General features: G+C 39.2%; 1 protein-coding gene across 17 annotated transcripts in view; it reads left to right on the forward strand.

The window, feature by feature from the left end:
- LOC106569936 (H-2 class I histocompatibility antigen, Q10 alpha chain) overlaps positions 1–19,135 on the forward strand; it is a 37,361-nt gene extending 18,226 nt beyond the window's left edge. For 10 of the 17 annotated variants that reach the window (XM_045694675.2, XM_045694677.2, XM_045694679.2 and 7 more), the window contains 5 exons: positions 1,914–1,952; positions 3,495–3,545; positions 4,571–4,609; positions 4,790–4,867; positions 5,356–5,676. In XM_045694675.2, the coding sequence (XP_045550631.2) occupies positions 1,914–1,952; positions 3,495–3,545; positions 4,571–4,609; positions 4,790–4,866 (206 nt within the window). In that variant the 3' untranslated portion in view covers position 4,867; positions 5,356–5,676. Of the gene's footprint in view, positions 1–1,913; positions 1,953–3,494; positions 3,546–4,570; positions 4,610–4,789; positions 4,868–5,355; positions 5,677–7,391; positions 8,253–10,011; positions 10,285–10,434; positions 10,729–10,888; positions 11,174–11,389; positions 11,516–11,797; positions 11,852–13,812; positions 13,849–14,483; positions 14,523–15,082; positions 15,134–15,937; positions 15,977–16,083; positions 16,135–18,647 lie in introns of those variants that run through there. The other 7 variants (XM_045694680.2, XM_082961165.1, XM_082961167.1 and 4 more) reach the window with 4 other exon arrangements.
- The last annotated feature ends 849 nt before the right edge of the window (positions 19,136–19,984 follow it).

A 19,984-nucleotide genomic window follows, 5' to 3' on the forward strand; every position in this document is an offset into this window, starting at 1 on the left:
TGTTTGCAATTAGAGATCATACGTTTCCTGTAGTTCTTGACCAGGTTTGCACACACTGCAGCAGGGATTTTGGCCCACTCCTCCATACAGATCTTCTCCAGATCCTTCAGGTTTCGGGGCTGTCGCTGGGCAATACGGACTTTCAGCTCCCTCCAAAGATTTTCTATTGGGTTCAGGTCTGGAGAATGGCTAGGCCACTCCAGGACCTTGAGATGCTTCTTACGGAGCCACTCCTTAGTTGCCCTGGCTGTGTGTTTCGGGTTGTTGTCATGCTGGAAGACCCAGCCACGACCCATCTTCAATGCTCTTACTGAGGGAAGGAGGTTGTTGGCCAAGATCTCGCGATACATGGCCCCATCCATCCTCCCCTCAATACGGTGCAGTCGTCCTGTCCCCTTTGCAAAAAAGTATCCCCAAAGAATGATGTTTCCACCTCCATGCTTCACGGTTGGGATGGTGTTCTTGGGGTTGTACTCATCCTTCATCTTCCTCCAAACACGGTGAGTGGAGTTTAGACCAAAAAGCTCTATTTTTGTCTCATCAGACCACATGACCTTTTCCCATTCCTCCTCTGGATCATCCAGATGGTCATTGGCAAACTTCAGACGGGCCTGGACATGCGCTGGCTTGAGCAGGGGGAGCTTGCGTGCGCTGCAGGATTTTAATCCATGACGGCGTAGTGTGTTCCCAATGGTTTTCTTTGAGACTGTGGTCCCAGCTCTCTTCAGGTCATTGACCAGGTCCTGCCGTGTAGTTCTGGGCTGATCCTTCACCTTCCTCATGATCATTGATGCCCCACAAGGTGAGATCTTGCATGGAGCCCCAGACCGAGGGTGATTGACCATCATCTTGAACTTCTTCCATTTTCTAATAATTGTGCCAACAGTTGTTGCCTTCTCACCAAGCTGCTTGCCTATTGTCCTGTAGCCCATTCCAGCCTTGTGCAGGTCTACAATTTTATCCCTGATGTCCTTACACAGCTCTCTGGTCTTGGCCATTGTGGAGAGTTTGGAGTCTGTTTGATTGAGTGTGTGGACAGATGTCTTTTATACAGGTAACGAGTTCAAACAGGTGCAGTTAATACAGGTAATGAGTGGAGAACAGGAGGGCTTCTTAAAGAAATACTAACAGGTCTGTGAGAGACGGAATTCTTACTGGTTGGTAGGTGATCAAATACTTGTCATGCAATAAAATGCAAATTAATTACTTAAAAATCATACAACGTGATTTTCTGGATTTTTGTTTTAGATTCCGTCTCTCACAGTTGAAGTGTACCTATGATAAAAATTACAGACCTCTACATGCTTTGTAAGTAGGATAACCTGCAAAATCAGCAGTGTATCAAATACTTGTTCTCCCCACTGTATATGCTGAAAGGCCAGGCAGTTCTAGTGTTAAAAGCCCTTACACACTCAACAACCTAGTGGGGAACAACATGACACCTGAATTCTAACCAATAAATTATCTGTACTGAGTATGATTATTATAACACTGAAGTTAAATGTCAAAAGGGGGAAAACTAAATATAACATTTCAGATGTCACATGGTACTTTCCCATTCAGGAAGTTCATTTTAATTACTTTTTTACATATTAGTCATTTAGCAGACACTCTTATCCAGAGCAACTTACAGTAGTGAATGCATACATTTCATTTCATGCATTTTTTATTTTTTTATTTTTGTACTGGCCCCCCGTGAGAATTGAACCCACAACTCTGGCGTTGCACACACCATGCTGGCGTTGCAAACACCATGCTCTACCAACTGAGCCACAGGGAATTAATGAGCTGGAAACTGGCCATTGTTTGCTATAAGGATTTTTCAGTTCATTTTGGAATATACATGCCTATAGAGGACCAATGATCATCACTATATAACTGTATCTAACTAAAGATTGATTCTCTTTTCCCAGTGACAATGGATGGCGCTAGCAGCACTTCCTCTGACTCTGGTAATGTTCTTCAAATATATTGCCAGTTATTTTATCTTATACAGTGCATTCGGAAATTATTCAGACCCCTTGACTTTTTCCACATTTTGTTACGTTACAGCCTTATTTTAAAATTGATTAAATAGGTTTTTTCCCCTCATCAATATACACACAATACCCCATGACGACAGAGCAAAAACAGGTTTTTAGAAATTTTTGCAAATGTGTAACCCCCACCCCCAGAAATATCATATTTACATCATTATTCAGACCCTTTACCTGTATTTGGGGAGTTTCTCCCATTCTTCTCTGAAGATGTTCTCAAGCTCTGTCAGGTTGGATGGGGAGCGTTGCTGCACAGCTATTTTCAGGTCTCTCCAGAGATGTTAGATCGGGTTCAAGTCCGGGCTCTGGCTGGGCCACTCAAGGACTTTCAGAGTTTTGTCCCAAAGCCACTCCTGTGCTGTCTTGGCCTGAGGTCCTGAGCGCTATGGAGCAGGTTTTCATCAAAGATTTCTCTGTATTTTGCTCTATTCATCTTTCCCTCGATTTTGACTAGTCTCCCAGTCCCTGCCGCTGAAAAACATCCCAACAGCATGATGCTGCCACCACCATGCTTCACCGTAGGGATGGTGCCAGGTTTGCTCCAGACATGACGCTTGGCATTCAGGCCAAAGAGTTCAATCTTGTTATCATCAGACCAGAGAATCTTGTTTCTCATGGTCTGAGAGTCCTTTGGGTGCCTTTTGGCAAACTCCAACCTGGCTGTCATTTGCCTTTTACACAGGAGTGGCTTCCATCTGGCCACTCAACCATAAAGGCCTAATTGGTGGAATGCTGCAGAGATGATTGTCCTTCTGGAAGGTTCTCCCATCTCCACAGAGGAAGTCTGGAACTCTGTCAAAGTGACCATTGGGTTCTTGGTCACCTCCCTGACCAAGGCCCTTCTCCCCCGATTGCTCAGTTTGGCCGGGTGGCCAGCTCTAAGAAGAGTCTTGGTGGTTCCAAACTTCTATTTAAGAATGATGGAACTGTGTTCTTGACGACCTTCGATGCTGCAGAAATGTTTTGGTACCCTTCCCCAGATCTGTGTTCTGACTTAATCCTGTCTCGGAGCTCTACGGACAATTCCTTCGACCTCATGGCTTGGTTTTTGCCCTGACATGCGCTGTCAACTGTGGGACCATATATAGACTGGTTTGTGCCTTTCCAAGTCATGTCCAATCATTTAAATTTACCACAGGGTGATCAATGGAAACAGGATTCACCTGAGCTCAATTTTGATTCTCTTAACAAAGAGTCTGAATACTTATGTAAATAAGGTATTTCTGTTTTTTTATTTTCAATACATTTGCAGACAAAAAACAATTTTCGCTTTGTCATTATGGGGTATTGTGTGTAGATTGAGGAAAACATTTATTTAATCAATTCTAGAATAAGGCTGTAACAAAATGTGGAACAAGTCAAGGGGTCTGAATACTCTCTCAATGCACTGTATTACTTACATGGACATTGAATGCAGCTGAAACTATGGAAGTACTTATGTTAGTTCTGCTGTTCCAGGTCAAGGCATAAATGAACATCTAGAGAGAGAGGCAATGCTGACAAATGGAGGTAATATAATCAATATTATTTTTGTATTAATATAATCATGTCCTCCCAGTCTCATTCTTCAAAGTTACATGTTTTTCTTGTGTTAATTGTTGTTGAGTGTATTATTATGCATCTAAGCACTTAACGGATTTGGTGCCAGTAGCCATACCACCCTGCATCCAGCTATGCTACTGGTGCCTGCCCATTGACAGTACAAACCATATACAGTGTCTAGTGAAAGTTTACAAACCCCTTGCACAGTTTTCATTTTTTTTTGCCTTAAATTAATTCTAAAAAGGGATTAAACTGGATTTATTTCCTACACAACCTAGCGGTACTCCACATTTTCAATGTAATTTTTTTGGGGGGGTCTTAATTAATTAAACATTTAAAACGAAGATGTCTTGATTGCTTATGTCTTCACACCTCTGATTTAATACTTGTTGGAAGCACCTTTGGCAGCCATTACAGATGTGAATAATTCTGAATAAGATTCTACCACTTTGCACAACTCGGTAAGGGCAACATATATCCACAGTTATGTGAAAGTTGCTTTTGTCCCAGCTCGTGATACCTTCACATTTTTCCCCACACGGCCGGCACACAAATTAGAACGGTGCGATAAGTGTTCAAGTGACAAGATTCTCAGGGAGAATCGAATAGAATAACATCAGACCATGGACCAAACACAAAGGTCTAAAGGTTTATTTCCTTACTCTCAGAAACAAGCCCTTTTAGTGTGATTGTAGTCTATTTTATGAGCTGTGTGTCTGATGCACTGTGATAATAAACATGCAGGGCAACAGATCTGTTAGTTTCAGTATGCCAGTATGCCAGAGAAGAGGTTTGTAAAATAAATAAGACAGTACAAAGACACATCACATGCTATGTAAGGCACACATACAATATGTTGTATGTGGCACTATGAACAAAAATATGGAAGAATGGCATATCTTGTTTATGGTTGTTTTTGTTAGCTTTTGTTTACATTTTTTATTATTGTCATATTTAGAGTGAAATTAGGGACTGTGTTTTCTCCTTTTTAGTAGGCGAAGATGGTGGAAGTAGCAACTCATCAGACTCTGGTAATCTAATATTCCCTTGACCCATAATAATAATGAATAAAAATAGCAGACATGCTTTTATCCAAAGTGACATTCAGTCAGTCGTGTGCATACATAATATCAATCAAAGACTTAGATTGTATTTGTTTACAAATGATTTTGAGACTGTAGAAAGACAGTTTCCCTCTGCCACTATTTCAGGTAAAGGCAGCCAGAAGGAAAGGTCTTCAGACGGAGCCAGTGAGGAGGAAGTTAAGACGCCGATGCTGCTTAATTGAAGTAAGTCGATGGATATCAACCCTTCTTTCACCTCTTCTCCAACTGACCCCAGTTTAATACAGAAATGATTTACTGAGGTAATTATGAAGATAGCATAAAATAAGAAGGGATTTCAATGCTGCATTAGTTTGCCTCCATAGAAGTGGTTACTTTTATGTAAAAAATGTATTCCCTCTGTTTATCCTACAAAGTTGGCATGTTCGATAAATAGACAGTTTTGAACATAAGGAACATCGGTTTGTTTTAAAATGTCAACGGGCAACACTTATGTTTTGTCACTAAAAGAGAAAGTTAAAGATCCTAACTGATTGGTTCATGTGAGGCCAAGCCATCGGCAGTATTTGACACCATCTATTTGTAATTAGAGCTCACTTGTTATTCATGTCATTTATTGTAATACATAAGAAAAAGTTTTACAACATTGCGCTGTAATGTATGTGTTCAATCTAATAATGCACATCTTTTCCATGTTGTGTATTTATGTGCAGGTGGCTAGATGACTTGGTGGCCTAACTTCCGGACCGGTCAATTCATTTCATATTATGGCTATTGATAATGCTTGTTATTCAGTTACACTGCTAAATTCTTATAAGTTTGTGATGGAAATGATAGTTACTTATAGTTACAGTTAGTATGTGCTGAAAAGTACTGCATTTAATAGTGTTTGCTGTTCTTCAGTAAGGTTCTGTACTTCCAAATACACTCAATAGTGTGTGGTTAGGTACCGGTCGGGTCGATGTGTACATTTCTCTTCAATGAATTTATTCTGTCGTACATTTCATGTTTTACTGTTACACTGGATGTTACTGTATGGAGAGAGGTTAACACACAATGAAAAGGCATCTTTACGGTATTTGTATCAGTCTTCATGGATTGTAACTAGACCTGTACTAGATCAGGGTTATATAGGCCTAGAAGTATACTGTATGTTAGTATGTTTTCATTCCTCCGGTCTCTGCCCAATCGGTGACAAACCTTTCTTTTAAATAACATTTCAAAAGAGTTAGCGAAAAATTTTGAGTAACAAAAAAGCTGTACAACACATTTACTGTGTTTCATGACTGTTTTTACATTTACATTTTAGTCATTTAGCAGACACTCTTATCCAGAGCGATTTACAGTAGCAAATGCATACATTTCATACTTTTTTTTTCTTTTTCGTACTGGTCCCCCGTGGGAATCGAATCCACAACCCTGGCGTTGCAAACACCATGCTCTACCAACTGAGCCACACGGGAACCATATTGTATTGTATTGTATATCTTGTTTTAAGTTCCTGCAAATATATATAAAAAAATATGTTTAATATTGTGGAGTATTGTTAATACTTTTGGTATTTGCAATATAATATTTTAAGATTGTTTATTTCAACCATTTCACTGGGTTGCTAAGCTAAGACAAAGCTACACTCTTGAATTAATATGTAGTGGAATTTCTGTTAATATCACATTGTAAACATTGTTTTATCGAGGACACAAATAATCCCAACATGTCGTCTTGAAGCGCAGGATTTAAATAGTTTCTCTTATCCCAGAAACCTGGTCAGCGTTTTTTTTTAAAGGGGCTCTTGTTTTATTTCAATAATTTTGCATGGCATTGCTCTGTTACTATGTACTGACCAGTATGTTACATCACTTATTACATGCCCACGGATGCACGCAGAAACACACACACACACAATGGTTATAACCTGTACATGCTTCTGAAATCTCCTGTATGATTTTTTTTTTATGACATTTTTTTTAATGATGTTTTTTGAACATTCTATCATTCAAAATAGGGTCTACCATATATATGTACAGTGGATTTAGAAAATATTCAGACCCCTTCACTTTTTCCACATTTTGTTACTTTACAGCCTTATTTTAAAATTGATTAAATAGTTTTTTCCCCCTCAACAATCTACACACAATACCCCATACTGATGAAGCAAAAATGTATTATAAATAAAAAACTGAAATATCACATTTACATAAGTATTCAGACCCTTTAATCAGTACTTTGTTGAAGCACCTTTGGCAGTGATTACAGCCTCGAGTCTTTGGTATGATGCTACAAACTTGGCACACCTGTATTTGGGGAGTTTCTTCCATTCTTCTCTGCAGATCCTCTCAAGCTCTGTCGCTGCACAGCTATTTTCAGGTCTCTCCAGAGATGCTCGATCGGGTTCAAGTTGGGGTCTGGCTGGGCCACTCAAAGACATTCAGAGACTTGTCCCGAAGCCTTTTAGCCTTTAGGTGCCTTTTGGCAAATTCCCAAGTGGGCTGTCATGTGCCTTTTACTGAGAAGTAGCTTCTGTCTGACCACTCTACCATAAAGGCCTGATTGGTGGAGTGCTGCAGAGATGGTTGTCCTTCTGGAAGGTTCTACCATCTCCATAGAGGAACTCTGGTGCCCTTCTCCCCTGATTGCTCAGTTTGGCCCGGGCGGCCAGCTCTAGGAAGAGTATTGGTGGTTCCAAACTTCTTCCATTTAAGAACGATGGAGGCCACTGTGTTATTGGGAACCTTCAATGCTGCAGAAATGTTTTGGTACCGTTCCCCAGATCTGTATCACAATCTGGCCGTGATTGGGAGTCCAATAGGCGGCACACAATTGGCCCAGCATCGTCCGGGTTTGGCCGTGGTAGGCCGTCATTGTAAATAAGAATTTGCTCTTAACTGACTTGCCTAGTTAAATAAAGGTTAAATAAAAAATGTAATTTGTGCCTCGACATAATCCTGTCTCGGAGCTCTACGGACAATTCCTTCAACCTCATAGCTTGGTTTTTGCTCTGACATGCACTGTCAACATTGAGACCTTATATAGACAGGTGTGTGCCTTTCCAAATCATGTCCAATCAATTGAATTTACTGCAGGTGGACTCCTATCAAGTTGTAGAAACATCTCAAGGATGATCAATGGCACATGAGCTTAATTTCGAGTCTCATAGCAAAGGGTCTGAATACTTACGTACATAAGATATTTCTGTTTAATACATTTGCAAGAATAAAAAAAAAAACGATTTCACTTTGTCATTATCGAGTGTTGTGTGTAGAGTCATGGGGGAATGATTTAATCAATTTTAGAATAAGGCTATAACGTAACAAAATGTGGAAAAGGTAAAGGATATGACTGACAATTGCTTTTGAAGTACAGTCATATCAAAGAAAAGACTTTGGACTTTGTACCAACACCTGTTCCACTTTATGATCAGGCTCAACACAGGAGTTTCCTTGTTAGAAAAAGCTAAGAGCGCGCAGTCGTAGCACTGTGGGGGATTCTGAATTTGACACAGAATTTAGGATATTTGTATATTTTTGGGTAATTTACAATACATGAGGATTCGAAATGTATTTTGTCGTAGTTTTGCTCTTGTTTGGGACACTTTCAACGGTGAACAGTGGTAAGAATGATTTTACTTCTAGAAAATGTGTCATAAGTTAAAGTAAAAGCTCTTGGCAGAGCCATATATAGCCTAAATTATTTTTCAAGTCAATAATAAACTTAAAAAGAACATTTCAGTGACTAGCCTATTATGTTGGTGGACTGAAGTTGATGTTTTGATATGTTGCCTCCTTAAATATATAAAAAAAAGGATTATTCAACAACTTTCAAAATATATATATTTTTTAATGTTATGTTCATGTTATTGATGACGACTCCAACTTTTTGTTTAATGGTAGGCTAGTTATGTCAGCCCTTATATTGTGATGTTTCCTTGTTGCCGCTGACAAGTTCCATTGATTGCACACCTGAGAAAATGTTTTTTACCCAGCAACATGATAAGACAGTTTGATTGGTTGGAACTGCCAGGTGTCAGGTGATAAGGCTATACACACACAACAAAAATATAAAGACAACATGTAAAGTCTTAGTCCCATGTTTCATGAGCTGAAATAAAAGATCCCAGAAAAGTTCAATATGCACAAATAGGTTATTTCTCAAAAATGTTGACACAAATGTGTTTACATCCCTGTTAGTGAGCATTTCTACTTTGCCAAGATAATCCATCTACCTGACCGATCGGGCATATCTAGAAGCTGATTAAACAGCATGATCATTACACAGGTGCACCTGGTGCTGGGGACAATAAAAGGCCACTTTACAATGTGCAGCTTTGTCACACAACACAATGCCACAGATGTCTCATGTTTTGAGGGTACAATTGGCATGCAGACTGCAGGACTGTCCACCAGAGCTGTTGCCAGAGAATTTCATGTTAATTTCTCGACCAAAAGCCGCCTCCAACGTCGTTTTAGAAAAATATGACAGTACGTTCAACCGGCCTCACAACCGCAGACCCTGTGTATTATTATATATTTTTTATTTTACTAGGCAAGTCAGTTAAGAACAAATTCTTATTTACAATGACAGCCTAGGAACAGAGGGTTAACTGCCTTGTTCAGAGGCAGAACGACAGATTTTTACCTTGTCAGCTCAGGGATTTGATCTAGCAAGCTTTCGGTTACTGGCCCAACGCTCTAACCACTAGGCACATGCCGCCCCAGGTAGGTTGCCTAGTGGTTAGAGCATCAGCAGTGTATGGCATCGTGTGGGCGAGATGTTCTGCTGATGTCAATGTTGTGAACAGAGTGCCCCATGGGGGCGGTGGGGTTATGGTATGGGCAGGCATAAGCTACGGATAACAAACACAATTGCATTTTATCGATGGCAATTTGAATGCACAAAGATACCGTGACGAGATCCTGAGGCCCATTGTCGTGCCATTCATCCGCTGCCATCACCTCATGTTTCAGCATGATAATGCACAGCCCCATGTTGCAAGGATCTGTACACAATTCTTGGAAGCTGAAAATGTCCCAGTTCTTCCATAGCCTGCATACTCACCAGACATGTTTGGGATGCGCTGGATTGACGTGTACGACAACGTGTTGCAGTTCCCGCCAATATCCTGCAACTTTGCACAGCCATTGAAGAGGAGTGGGACAACATTCCACAGGCCACAATCACCAGCTTGATCAACTTTATGCAAAGGACATGTGTCGCGTTGCATGAGGCAAATGGTGGTCACACCAGATACTGACTGGTTTTATGATCCATGCCCCTACCTTTTGTTTTGAATTCCCATCACTTCCTCAATTCTTTTCCATCTCTACTCAGGAGTTCTGACTAACCCATTTGCTCCCCTTTGTAACCATTAGAGATCCACTCGCTGAATTACATCTACACTGCCCTCTCAAAGCCAGTTGAATTGCCTGGTATCCATGAGTTCACTGCCATGGGTCTGATGAATGACAAACAGATCGACTACTATGACAGTGTGGATAAAAAGAAGATTCCCAAACAGGACTGGATGAGGGAGAAGCTGCCAGCAGATTACTGGGAAAAAGGCACTCAGTCACGCAAGAGCAAGGAGCAGTGGTTCAAAGTCAACGTCAACATCCTGATGGAACGCATGAGGCACAACAACACTGGTGAGAAACTACACTTGCATTTGTATCACTCTACATAGCCTACTGTAGATTAACTTCTAAGTATAATGCCAAAAAATAAATAAAAGACGTGACTTGACCATACCATAGGTAAGTCATTCCCTCTCCTGTTCTACTTGTTTTTCCTCTCAGATGTCCATATCCTTCAGTGGAAGCATGGATGTGAGGTTGACACACAGCCAGACGGCACATTGAAATTCATGAAGGGCACTGATCAATACAGCTACGATGGTGACGACTTCCTGGCCTTTGATGATGTCACTATGCAGTGGGTGGCACCAGTTGATCAAGCTCTGCCGACTAAGAGGAAGTGGGATGGGGTGCAGATCCTCAACCAGTACACCAAGGGCTACCTGGAGAAGGAGTGTGTGGACTGGCTGTCCAAATTCATGGCATATGGGGACAAAGAATTCATTAGAGCTGACTGTGAGTACTGATGAAAGAGGCTAATAAGCACTGTGAGTATTTTAAAAAAGCTAGCATTTGAATGGTGATCTGAACTTCAAATAGTGTAAATGTGGGTTACAGAAAAGGAATATTTGTACATGTGAAATCAGAAATAAAACACTCTTTCTTCCCTCTTCAGCCCCTCCAAAGGTCTATGCGTTTGCTAAAAAAGCCAAAACTGCAGGACATATCCGACTGACCTGCATGGCCACAGGTTTCTATCCCAAAGATGTACTAATGCATATTAAGAAGAATGGCGTCCAATTGACCAAACAAGATGGAGTGCAGTCTGATGGAGTCTTACCCAATGATGATGAGAGCTACCAGATCAGGATGAGTGTGCAGATTCCAGAGGCTGACAAGGAAACTTATGAATGCTATGTCAGCCATAGAACGTTGAAGGAGCCAATTGAGGTCAAATGGGGTAAAGTAGTCCTTATATTTAATATACCGGTGCTGTACATATTTTCAACAAACACGTTATTAGCTGTTATCAATTGTGGTAAAATCAGACGTTTATGAGTCTCTTATGAGGTCATGAATGCAGATTATTAAAATGTGACTCCTGTTTTTTCAAGCTCATTGTATAAGATGTTATTGTTAATGGTGAATATGTACTCTTGTCTTGTCTTCCATGCAGATGGAAAATGCTGTGATTGTAGCCAAGTTGTTGTCATTGTTGTTGTCATTGTTGCTGTTGTTGTGGTGGTCCTCCTGTTAGCCTTGGTTACCTCACTGTTGGTTCTTCGGAAGAAAGGCAAAATATGTAAGTTTCTCACATTGTGAATTAATTTCAAGTCTGTTATTTTTCTTATTATTATTGTTCTGTGAGATAAACTGAAGCGATTATGGTCATTTCTGAAGAGAGTAGGCATGTTGCAACCTTTTTTGATATCAGGGCATTACTTTAATTAAATCTCAAGTCAGGAGGTCAAACAAAGTTAAGTATTGTACCCACGTGTTTCCACTGTTTCTTCCCAGTGTTTCTGATACTCATTTCATAAAAACCTGTTATATTTGGCATTAACACCTTGCTCCATTGTATTAGGTGCTGGTAATACAGGAGCTCTATCACCTACTGAGATCCAGGCCCCTCTAAATGGTACTGTTGATACAATGTCATTTTCCTTTCTTTAACAATTACATGTACAGTTGAAGTTGTACGTTTACATACATTTAAGTTGGAGTCATTAAAACTCGTTTTTCATCCACTCCACAAATTTCTTGTTAACAAACTATAGTTTTGGCAAGTCAGTTAGGACATCTACTTTGTGCATGACACGAGTCATTTTTCCAACAATTGTTTACAGACAGATTATTGAAGTTATAATTAACTGTATCACAATTCCAGTGGGTCAGAAGTTTACATACACTAAGTTGACTGTACCTTTAAACAGCTTGGAAAATTCCAGAAAATTATGTCGACATTAGAAGCATCTGATAGGCTAATTGACATAATTTGAGTCAATTGGAGGTGTACCTGTGGAATGATTTCAAGGCCTACCTTCAAACTCAGTGCCTCTTTGCTTGACATCATGGGAAAATCCAAAGTAATCAGCCAAGACCTCAGAAAGAAAATTGTAGACCTCCACGAGTCTGGTTCATCCTTGGGAGCAATTTCCAAACGGCTGAAGGTACCAAGTTCATCTGTACAAACAATAGTACCAAGTATAAACACCATGGGACCAGATGTCATACCGCTTAGGAAGGAGACGCGTTCTGTCTCCTAGAGATGAACGTACTTTGGTGCGAAAAGTGCAAATCAATCCCAGAACAGCAGCAAAGGACCTTGTGAAGATGCTGGAGGAAACAGGTACAAAAGTATCTATATCCACAGTAAAACGAGTCCTATATCGACATAACCTGAAAGGCCGCTCAGCAAGGAAGAAGCCACTGCTCCAAAACCGGCATAAAAAAAGCCAGACTACGGTTTGCAACTGCACATGGGGACAAAGATCGTACTTTTGGTCTGATGAAACAAAAATAGAACTGTTTGGCCATAATGACCATTGTTATGTTTGGAGGAAAAAGGGGGAGGCTTGCAAGCCGAAGAACACCATCCCAACCGTGAAGCACGCGGGTGGCAGCATCATGTTGTGGGGGTGCTTTGCTGCAGGAGGGACTGGTGCACTTCACAAAATAGATGGCATCATGAGGTAGGAAAATGATGTGGATATATTGAAGCAACATCTCAAGACATCAGTCAGGAAGTTAAAGCTTGATCGCAAATGGGTCTTCCAAATGGACAATGACCCCAAACATACTTCCAAAGTTGTGGCAAAATTGCTTAAGGACAACAAAGTCAAGCTATTGGAGTGGCAATCACTAAGCCCTGACCTCAATCCCATAGATATTTTGTGGGCAGAACTGAAAAAGTGTGTGCAAGCAAGGAGGCCTACAAACCTGACTCAGTTACACCAGCTCTGTCAGGAGGAATGGACCAAAATTCACCCAACTTATTGTGGGAAGCTTGTGGAAGGCTAACCGAAACGTTTGACCCAAGTTAAACAATTAAGGCAATGCTACCAAATACTAATTGAGTGTATGTAAACTTCTGACCCACTGGGAATCTGATGAAAGAAATAAAAGCTGAAATAAATCATTCTCTCCACTATTATTCTGACATTTCACATTCTTAAAATAAAGTGGTGATCCTAACTGACCTAAAACAGGGAATATTTACTAGGATTAAATGTCAGGAATTGTGAAAAACTGAGTTTAAATGTATTTCGCTAAGGTGTATGTAAACTTCCGACTTCAACTGTATATCAGTAGCACAGCAATATCAAAGATCTGGTAGGGATGTGTATAATGATGGGGCATCTTATGAGAGTTAATTGTAATGATTGAATTATGTCTTGTGAGGACTAATGACAGCCCCCCTAATCCTTATTTTTACACATCAATCATGTTTATTAATCACATACTGATGAGTAGTGTGGCCCCATATTGTCTATTTGTTGTTTTGGACAATGCCAATCAGTATATAGCGAAATGTTAATCAAACAGACTTAACTATAGACTTGCAGAGTTATTCTGTTCACATGACTCTGTTACTTTCAGGCAATGGAAATGGAGCGGCCATTTTGAGCATGCCTGGTAAGACTGGTCATATTATATTTTACAGTTAAGGCTCCAATTTATTTCATACAACAGAGTGTAGATTATAATTACAATTAAGAATAACTGACTGAGAACATTGATTCCTGGTATTGTAAAAAAAAAAAATACCTTCATGGAGTTAACGGTGAGTTTTACAAGGAACAATACAACAGGGCCTGTCATGTTTGCTTTTCGGTGCAAAAGTTGCTTTAATCACCTTTATCACAAGTCATGTGGTATATAGACTTGTAAAATGAGGACTGTGAGTCATAGTCAATAAAAGGTTTCTCAAGGAAGGGAACACCTAAAGAACAACTAGCAGTTAGACACTGAACAATTTGGGGAACAACATGACAAATGAATTCTAACTAACTAATTAATAATCTGTACTGAATTGGAGTATTATGAAATTTAAAGTCACATCTTCTATGTACTAGGCGGGTATATTTCGAATCAGTCAAATTAGGAAGTGAATTAAATTCATACTTTTTAAATTGCCCGTTGTGTGCTATGAGGATTTTTAAGTTAATTATTTTAATTTCGATTGGGAATATGCATGCCTATAGATGACCAATGATCATCACTGAATACTGTATATCTGTATCTAACTAATTGATTATATTCTATTTTAGTGACAATGGATAGCGCTAGCAGCACTTCCTCTGACTCTGGTAATGTTCTTCAAATGTATTGCCAGTTATTTTATCTTGTATTACTGTCACGGATGTCATAGGGTTGTGACCAAGACGCAGCGGGAAAATGTACACTCATCTTCTTTTATTTAAGTGAAGAAGGGAAAAACGTATACAAAACACAAAACGAACTTGACAATCGTGTCAGGCACACATAGCTAAACAAGAACAATCTCCCACAAAATACTAACACAAACACATACCTATTTATAGGACCCTCAATCAGAGGCAACTAGAAAACACCTGCCTCCAATTGAGAGTCCAACCCCCAATTACCTTAACATAGAAATACAAATGACTAGACTAAACATAGAAATACATTAACATAGAACAGTTCCCAAAACCCGGAATAATAAATCGAACACCCAACTACTAACACAACCAGCCCGAACCACATAAAACAAATACCCCCTGCCACGTCCTGACCAAACTACAATAACAAATAACCCCTTTTACTGGTCAGGACGTGACAATTACTTACATAGACAGTGAATACAGCTGAAACTAGGGAAGTGCTGATGTTAGTTCTGCTGTTCCAGGTCAAGGCAGCAATGAACGTCTAGAGAGGGAGGCAATGCTGACAAATGGAGGTAATATAATTGATCCTTTTTGACATTTCGTTAAATGATCTAACAATCATGGCCTCCCAATCACATTCTTGAAAGTTCCTGTTTTTTCTGGTGTTAATTGTTGTTGTATGTAATATTACATATCTGAGCACTTAACGGATTGGGTGCCAGCAGCCATACAATCCTGCATCCAACTACTGGCGCTTGCCCATTGACAGTACAAACCACGTACAGTATATTAACCAACATCCCCTAACATCATTTGAATTATAACATGAATTACTGGCATTAATATAAAATACGTCTTCATGGTGTTTTCTGAAGGCAAGAACAATACAACAAGGCCTGTCATGTTGACTTTTCAGTGTAAAGGTTGCTTTCATCACCTTTATCACAAATCATGTGGTATAATTATACACTTGTAACATGAGAGGAGGACTGTGAGTCATAATCAAGAACAGGCTTCTCAAGGAGTTAAAAGCCGTTAGACACTGTAAACAACATGACAAATGAATTCTAACTAACTAATGAATGATCTGTACTGAGTAGGAATATTATGATACTGACGTGAAATGTAAAAAGGTAGGAAAGTAAATAGAACATATTTTAGAAGTCACATCTATCTACCAGGGTAGTTTTCAATTCAGTCAAATCAGGAAGTGAATTCAACCTATGAACTAGAAATAGCCCATTGTTTGTTATGAGGATGGATTTTTCAGTTCAATAATCTAATTTCAATTGGGAATATGCATGCCTATAGACGACCAATGATGATAACTGTATATCTGCATCTAGCTAAAGAGTGATTATATTCTCTTTTCCCAGTGACAACGGATGGCGCTAGCAGCACTTCCTCTGACTCTGGTAATGTTCTTCAAATGTATTGCCAGTTATTTTATCGTGTATTACTTACATAGACAGTGAATGCAGCTGAAACTAGGGAAGTGCTGATGTTAGTTCTGCTGTTCCAGGTCAAGGCAGCAATGAACGTCTAGAGAGGGAGGCAATGCTGACAAATGAAGGTAATATAATTTGTCCTTTAAAAAAATAATATATATATATATATACACAGTACCAGTCAATAGTTTGGACACACCTACTCATTCAAGTGTTTTACTTAATTTTTACTATTTTCTACATTATAGAATAATAGTGAAGACATCAAAACTGAGATAACACATATGGAATCATGTAGTAACCAAAAATTAGCAATTCCAGGTGACTACCTCATGAAGCTAGTTGAGAGAATGCCAAGAGTGTGCAAAGCTGTCATCAATGCAAAGGGTGGCTACTTTGAAGAATCTAAAATCTAAAATAAATGTTGATTTGTTAACACTTTTTGGTTACTACATGATTCCATATGTGTTATTTCATAGTTTTGATGTCTTCACTATTATTTTATAATGTAGAAAATAGTAAAAATTGAGGAAACACCCTTGAATGAGTAGGTGTGTACAAACTTTTGACTGGTACTGTATATATAATGTAATACAATCTCATTCTTGAAAGTTAGTTTTTTTTCTGGTGTTAATTGTTGTTGAGTGTATTATTATGTATCTGAGCACTTAACAGATTTGGTGCCTCCAGCCATACCACCCTGCATCCAACTAGGCTACTGGCGCCTGCTAATTGACAGTACAACCCATATTAACTAACATGTCCAATGAAAGTACAACCCATATATTAACCAACATCCTTTTACAAATATCAGCATCATGAGACTACATGGACATGTAATACCAGTGATGTAATATACTTTAAAGTACTACTTAAGTCATTTTTTGTGATATCTGTACTTCACTATTTATATTTGACAACTTTATACTTTTACTCCACTACATTCCTAAAGAAAATAATGTACTTTTTACTCCATACATTTTCCCTGACACCCAAAAGTACTTGTTACATTATGAATGCTAAGCAGGACAGGAAAATTGTCTAATTCACACACTTATCAAGAGAACATCCCTGGTCATCCCTACTGCCTCTTATCTGGCAGACTCACTTGAGGGTTGGAGCATGCCCCTGGCTATCCGTAAAAAAAAACAAAAAAAAATGGTGCCTGGTGGGTTTGTTAATATAAGGAATTTAAAATGATTTATACTTTTACTTTTGATCCTTAAGGATATTTTAGCAATTACATTTACTTTTGATACTTAAGTATATTGTGGCAGACCAGGGGGTTTGGTCAAGATGTTTACACAGATCAGACACAGTATGACTAGCTCGGTTTCAAGGGTGTTTATTAAATAATAAATCAAAAGAAAAGGATAAGTCTCCCCCATGAGACCCTCTCCTGGATACCGTCTCCTGGGCTCCGCTGTATCCTGTTTCGCACTCAAACTCCCTCGTTTCAGCTCGGGCACCGTCTCCAACTACATGGAAATCACCTTACTTCCCCAGTCCTCCCCTGTGTGCTGCCCTTCTGGCAGCTTTATGGGGCTTGTACAGCTGGTGAGCAATCAGCCCTTGATTACTCACTCATCAACTCCCCAATTAGTCATGGGCAGAGAGTCCGTCGAGACCTGGCACGTCCAGCAGATGGAGCCATCGCCTCGTGATGTACACTCCGTCTATCACCAGGCCTCAACGAGTCTCCCCTTCCCCCCTGACAAGTCTCCCCCCTCCACCTGCTGTACACCACAATATTTAAAACCAAATACTTTTAGACTTTTACTCAAGTAGGATTTTACTGGGTGACTTTCACTTTTACTTTAGTTATTTTCTATTAAGATTGGGTACTTTTTCCACCACTGTGTAATACTAACTGCTCCGTTAATATATTTGCTTAGGTCTAATTCTTAGTTATCTAAATTATTGTACACTGAACAAAAATGTACTGTAAACGCAACATGTAAAGTGCTGGTCCCATGTTTCATGAGCTGACATTTTCCTTACTCACAAAATTATAATTTTTCTCAAATGTTGTGCACAATGTGCTTACATCCCTGTTAGTGAGAATTTTATCCTTTGTCAAGATAATCCATTCACCTGACAGGTGTGGCATATCAAGAAGCGGATGAAACAACATGATCATTTCACAGGTGGACCTTGTGCTGGGGACAATAAAAAGCCACTCTAAAATGTGCAGTTTTGTCACACAACACAATGCCACAGATGTCTCAAGTTTTGAGAGAGCATGCTATTGGCATGCTGACTTCAGAAATGTCCGCCAGAGCTGTTGTCAGAGAATTGAATGTTAATTTCTTTACCATAAGCCACCTCCAACGTTGTTTTAGAGAATTTGTCAGTACGTCCAAGCGGCCTCACAACCGCAGATCACGTGTATGGCATTCCCTGCCCAGTCATGGGAAATCCATAGATTAGGACCAAATGTATTTATTTTTATTTCAACTGACTAATTTTCTTATATGAACTTTAACACTTCAAAATCTTTTAAATTGTTGCATGTTGCATTTATATTTTTGTTCAGTATATTATTGTCATTAGCATTCATACTGTTAGTGCAGCTGTAGCCGGAGTATAAAAAGCAAGCACCCATTCCCATAATGACTATCACTCTCTATTCTTTCAGCCATTGGGGAGTGACTGACAACGCATTCAAATCCAGCAAAGAACGTGTGATTTTGTTTTGTTAATCAACAAATATTGTCAATCTAGATGTGGCCATTCCCAAGCATTAATAATTTTGATCAGATTGGCTTGGATATGAAAAACGTATTTATTAACATTTTGATCTTTTGAATATCGTAGTGGAATTCCTTGTTTGAATAAAATGTACCAAATGATTTTTCAACAAATAGATTGGTAAATCCATAAATATGTTGAACATTTTCATTTATTGGTATTGGAACCTTTAGTCTATTTCTATTGTAAATTGAAATTATTGGTTTCTAGTTTAAAATAATATTTTTTTACACACACACACACACACACACACACACACACACACACACACACACACACACACACACACTGAACTGCTTTTAAAATATGTTTTGTTTTTGTTTTTTATGGAAAGTATAATAAATAAATAATTAATAAAGGACTGCTTTGAACCAATGTGCAAGCCTCAGTAGCACTTGTGTGTTCAACAATACATTCCACATTTGACTGTTCCAAGAATTATTGGACCCCTGTTGTGCTTTTGAGTCATTATAATAATAAAAGATACCAATGAATAAAGATAAGATTATGCGCATATTGCATGATGTAGGCCTAGCTACAATTACAGTTTACACAACCAACCAAACTTGTTTGACCATGTTCCATGCGGAAAGACTGGGGGTTCACTTGACAGAGAAAGCCAAGCTGCACTGTTGTCGGACTGCATCTCACGGGGGAATTTGACCCAGACCTTATTTAAGCTAGCCCTATTATTCTTATTATTGTTGTCATTATTGTTGCTAAAAGTGAAAGTAAAATGTTGTTTGGGCCAAGTTGCTACATTTTCTTTTTGTTTTCATCTGGAGAAATTATTATTATTATAGAGGCACATTTCATGGATTCATGTTGAATTGTGTCATGTGAAAATGGAATGTTTTGTTAAATTATTTATTATTCTGTTGAATTATACCATTATTCTGAATGTGTTATTTTATATCACGTTTCAGGTAAGACCCAGATGCAGACAACGTCGAAGTAACAACAGTTTATTAATCCAGCAGGGGTAGGCAAAAGACAGGTCAAGGTCAGGCAGAGGTCAGTAATCCAGATAGGTGGGGCAAAGGTACAGGACAGCAGGCAGGTTCAGGGTCAGCAGAGTGGTCAACACCGGGAAACCAGGAACAAACGAGAGACAGGAGCAGAGGGAAAACCGCTGGTAGGCTTGACGAAACAAAACGAACTGGCAACAGACAAACAAAGAACACAGGTATAAATACACAGCGGATAATGGGGAAGATGGGAGAC

The sequence above is a fragment of the Salmo salar genome, chromosome 14 (genome assembly GCF_965601325.2).
Source record: "Salmo salar chromosome 14, fSalSal1, whole genome shotgun sequence".
In the NCBI taxonomy this organism is placed as follows: Eukaryota; Metazoa; Chordata; class Actinopteri; order Salmoniformes; family Salmonidae; genus Salmo; species Salmo salar.